This window comes from Rhagoletis zephyria, unplaced genomic scaffold (genome assembly GCF_001687245.7).
Source record: "Rhagoletis zephyria isolate East Lansing unplaced genomic scaffold, Rhagoletis_zephyria_1.1 Rzeph_scaffold_04030, whole genome shotgun sequence".
NCBI classification, from domain to species: Eukaryota; Metazoa; Arthropoda; class Insecta; order Diptera; family Tephritidae; genus Rhagoletis; species Rhagoletis zephyria.
The window spans coordinates 7,163-12,237 of record NW_016161113.1 but is presented as its reverse complement, the minus strand read 5'-3'; the positions used below and the strand labels follow the sequence as shown (position 1 = coordinate 12,237).

The window sequence follows — 5,075 nt, the reverse complement described above, 5'->3', positions numbered from 1 at the left end:
TTTACTAAATTAAGTAAGTTTTAACAATTATCACGCACTTATATATGTATACGCACATTGTGAATACAGAACTGTTGATTCAACCATGGTTTCACACTGACATTAGAAGGGTGCTGCCACATCTAACAAAATAACAATAAAAGGTAATAGTTTTTATCGTACCCGTTTTCCTGTTCAGCGTTGAATTTGTAGTAAAGGAGGGTATGGGGTTAAACACCCCCAATATATAAAAAAAAAAATGACAAGCGCCGCAGGCCAAAATTTTTTTCACTTTTTAAAATATGGTTTAAAAAAACACCGCAGGCAAAAGGAAAAATACACAATATTATGGTTTATATGTATATTTCACCGCTTCAATTATTTTTACAAAAGGATCCTCATGTTTTCGGGCGATTTTTTTCCTCCACATGTACTCAAACATCATATCCGCAAAGTTTTGTGGATTATTATAGTTATCCTTTGTAAAAAATCTTTTTAATACACGCCATTGCGACTCAATCCGTTGCGTATGTGTACCGTCTTCTGCTACAAAGGGATTATCGGGATCGCTGTGGTTAACTTTCCGGTGCTCATACCCGTGATTAGGAAGGCAATCATACGCCTTCCAATAATCCGTACAAATAATGCTGCCTTCGAGTACATGCTTCTTAATCAGAGGTATGAGCACCTCAGCCGACCGAATGTTCTCAGGGCACACTTCCAAGCGAATATCCTCGCTGCCGTCCTCCAGCATTCCAAGGACCCAATGCCCTTCCACTCTCCTGCCTGAAAAAGAAAATCATTTAGTCGAAGGGTATTTTTCAATATAGATTTATGTTACCTTTATTGTATTTTCGCTTTCCAAACTTACTCTCGTCAATTTGGACAATTTTACCGGGGCCCCCAATTTTCCCCAAAACTTCCTGCTGATCAATTTCGTACAATACTACTGCCTCACGGCAATAGTTGTACCAATCGCAGATGGTAGCGCTGGATAAAATGGATCCCTCGATAAAATTCTCCTTCCTGACGAGAGCCTGCGGCCAGTGCGAAGCATATGTATACATAAGATAAAAAATATGTGGAAGCGATATCTTCGCATTTTCAAACCACGTCCCAGCGGCCCTTGAAGTGGCAGCCCTAGAACGGCAGATCCCTTTGCGGCATCGGAAAAGGCCGACGGTATTGTTTCCCGCGGTTGACACAAGCATCGGTGCCTTATGGATGCGACACAACTTGTTACGTAATATAAGGCCCTGTTCCTCGGCAAATTCAATACACTTCTCCCGCGTATCCAATCTTTTATAAATTTTGACTAGGTTCCACATATTTTCTACTTCAGCCACGGTCAGCACATTGGCATTCCGCGCACTAACACCACGGCTGGTGGAAGGTACATCAAAATCTATAAATATAATAGTAATTATATCTGTGTATGAACATAAAAAAAGAAAGAAAAACATACCAGCTTGTATCTCACTCATTTCTAAAATTTAAATCAAAATATTAATTACAGTATTTAAAAACGCGCTTAATTCACCCAACTGTTGAGATAAGAACACAAGAATTAAGAAAATAGTACCAAAACAGATTTAAAAAACAACGGTACTTTTTAAAAACAGTAATATGCCTTTGGCAGTGGCACCCATTAAAAGGGGGTTACAAATGTCAGTAAAAAATTAATAAAAGAACATGAGCCAGCTACACCAGCCACAGTACTTTTGCGCAGAACACTTTTCTGCGTAGGCGGCCTTCGGCCGCGCTTAGGGATTATAACCCTTACTACGTAGAATTCTCCTTTCTGTGTGACATAACTTTACTTATGCCAAAGTTTTAATGGGGAATATGACCCCAAACCCTCCTTTACTACAAATTCAACGCTGAACAGGAAAACGGGTACGATAAAAACTATTACCTTTTATTGTTATTTTGTTAGATGTGGCAGCACCCTTCTAATGTCAGTGTGAAACCATGGTTGAATCAACAGTTCTGTATTCACAATGTGCGTATACATATATAAGTGCGTGATAATTGTTAAAACTTACTTAATTTAGTAAAAATACATTATAAATTTAAAAAATATGTTTACATTTCATTGTGCGGGCTTTTAATGCAACTATTTTGCCGAAGTGTGTACATAAATAAAGTGTTTATTGTGTGAAATAGCGTCGAGAGGTTAGTTCAATTTACTAACTTTAACAACAAATAACTTAAAAACTATAAGTCTGCTGCGGCTAAAAGTATATATATTTACAATCAGGAGAACTCCCTCTATCGTTCCGTACCCTCCTTAATGCCGAACTCCGGGGATGCCAAACTAAATTGCAGCCATAGTTTTTAAGTTATTGTTGTTAAAGTTTGTAAATTGAACTGACCTCTCAGCGCTATTTCACACAATAAACACTATATTTATGTACACACTTCGGCAAAATAGTTGCATTAAAACCCCGCACAATGAAATATAAACATAGTTTTTGCATTTATGATGTATTTTTAGTAAATTAAGTAAGTTTTTATAATTATCACGCACTTATATATATCACAGCGCACGGCAGTGCGCGCGAGTGAAGAAAGCAGCATGCTGAAATGAATCGTTGGAAGGTCTTGCAGAGTGTGTGTGGAAAATATATTCAAGCTTCGTAAACGATTAACCGGATTCTTAAAAATTAGGCTAAAGTGTTGCGAAACAAAAAACGTTTTTGTGCTTCTGTCGGTTTTAGGGGGCATATGGGTACACCCAACATATTTAGTGTTATTCTATAGGGCAATACCTTTCAAACGATACCTTATATATTAAGTTCCGGCCACTAGTTGGAGAGATATAGAGGTAAATGTGTTTTGGTTTGTGTCTCCACTACGAGATGCTTTGGTATGTATGTGGCGTCTGTACGCTACTACTTACATACATTTGTATAAATTGCCACTGACCAAAAATACTTGAGAAAAAATCATTAGTATAATAGCACGAGTGCAACACCGTACACGTGATAGAAGTGAAACTTCTTAAAAAAAGCACATGTGTGCGCCCCACAACCAGTAGAAATATTAACAACAATTAAACTACGAGGCAATCAGACGAATACAGTTGTTTATTGTCCAAAGTTGGTACCAAGTTGATAAGTTTTTATCATTTCTCATATTTTTTTAATTTTTAATTTTTTCGAATACATATCATCCTTGATATCATCATATCCTCGATCATCCTTTTTCGCTTTATTCCGTATTCGAAAAACTATGTGTTTCAATGGACACATCGATTTGAATACATACATAATTTAGATTTAGAGAATATTTTTAGGAATTTATTAGAGAAAAATAAAACATTTAGTTTATTGTTTGTATTTTCGTCGATTTTAAATTTGCTACCCCAAAATAATTGATATCAAATAAAACACCTCTTTGAGGTAAAATTTTCGAGTGACGAAAGCTGAACTAGAAACACAAAATTTATGATATCAATTTCGTGACGAAAATTATACGCATTTTTTACCTGCCTTTCAAACGTATGGAAAATCTTTTTTTATTTATTCGGTACGTTGCGAATTTCCGTTTACTGCTAGAAACACAATAAAAAAAAAAAACTTGTGCAACGATTCGTATGAATAAAAAAGATTTCCCCTACGTTTGAAAGGCAGTTGAAAAATGCGTATAATTTTCGTCACGAAATTGATATCATAAATTTTGTGTTTCTAGTTCAGCTTTCGTCACTCGAAAATTTTACCTCAAAGAGGTGTTTTATTTGATAAAAATTACAGTTAATTTCCACTTAAATGAGTTTGGAGAAACACAATCTTACTGCGGTTACGCCAAGGCATATTAATGTGCCTTGGGTATGCCTTTGTCCACTTCTCGAAATCATTTCAAGAAACGTAGTTACAAGCTATAGGCTATAGCATACATTTAGGCTCTACACTAGAGAGCACTACTTGCCGCATACATGGGAACGCTTACGTTATAGTAAAACGCGAAAATCATTAGTAAAGACGCACATTAATATCAACTGATTTAGTTACTTCCAGCGTTGCCGTTTTGCTAAATTTAAGCAAAAATGCTTAAGTTTTTCTTGCCTGTTGAAATGTTAAACTTTTCTTCGTTTTGCTAATAATTTTTATTAAAATAGTCAAAAAGGATAATTTTCCTCAAAAATTCATAGTCAGAAGAGTTACTATTTCAATAAATTTTTCAAATTTATTTTAGGAAGACTGTCATCCAGATCCCACATAAAGTTCCAGCAAATGTTGCACTACGCAATTCCCGATCTACGGTCGTCGCATTTTCAAACCACCGAGTGTAATTCTGCCATGAAATCGCTTCTCATAAAAACCATTTGCCGTTCGGAGGCGACCTCGAACTTTAGGTCCCTTCATTTGCGTGACAAGATCAACACGCGCATTTTGGATGATGCCTAAATAACTCGTTTTTTGCATGCATTCAAAAAACTAGCGCAAGGGCAGATAACTATTATGAAATAATGTGTAATAGTTTTCAAATTTAGCAACTGTTAGGCCCGATTTCAGATGGCCTACTTAAGTAGAGATTGTTGATTAATTTCCACTATTCCTTTTCAGATCATACATTTAGTCTGCACTTAAATGGCCAATTTTGCTATTTAAATTTGAGATATGCAAGCCTGTGTTTATACCAAACAACCAAGATTGATCGGTAGGTTGTTTAATCAATCCCAACAAATCCCACCCAAAACAATCAGCTGTTCAGCAGAAAATGTAATCAAGAATGCAAATGCAACAACAATTTCAAAGAATAAGCCAATGCTGCCAATTGTTTGGCATATTTAGACAAAGTTGATCTGAAACCCAACGAAACCTAAGTGGCATTTAAATATTCATTTGAAATTGGGCCTTAGAATATAACATACTTACTTTTGACGACAAAACTCAGCCTTAGAGAGCCTTTACTTACTGACTTGCTTACTTTTTATTTCTATAACCAATTTACCAGGCATTTTTCTTTTTAATAAGACCCGATAAATAATAATAATAAAAGTTTGGCGCTTACACATATGTTAGTGTTTGGCCGAGCTTCTCCCCCGATTTGTGGCGTGCGCCTTGTTGTTGTCACACAAAGCGGAGGGACCT

The 5,075-nt window shown here is 36.0% G+C and overlaps 1 protein-coding gene across 1 annotated transcript; it reads right to left on the bottom strand.

Annotated features, from left to right (window-relative positions):
• Positions 1–281: 281 nt before the first annotated feature.
• LOC108370140 (uncharacterized) lies at positions 282–2,222 on the bottom strand. Its single transcript, XM_017625398.1, has 2 exons — positions 821–2,222; positions 282–765 (listed from the first exon to the last, which is right to left on the bottom strand). Exons 1-2 carry the CDS (start codon positions 1,461–1,463, stop codon positions 326–328), a joined length of 1,083 nt encoding a protein of 360 aa, XP_017480887.1. The 5' UTR covers positions 1,464–2,222; the 3' UTR covers positions 282–325.
• Between the last annotated feature and the right edge of the window lie 2,853 nt (positions 2,223–5,075).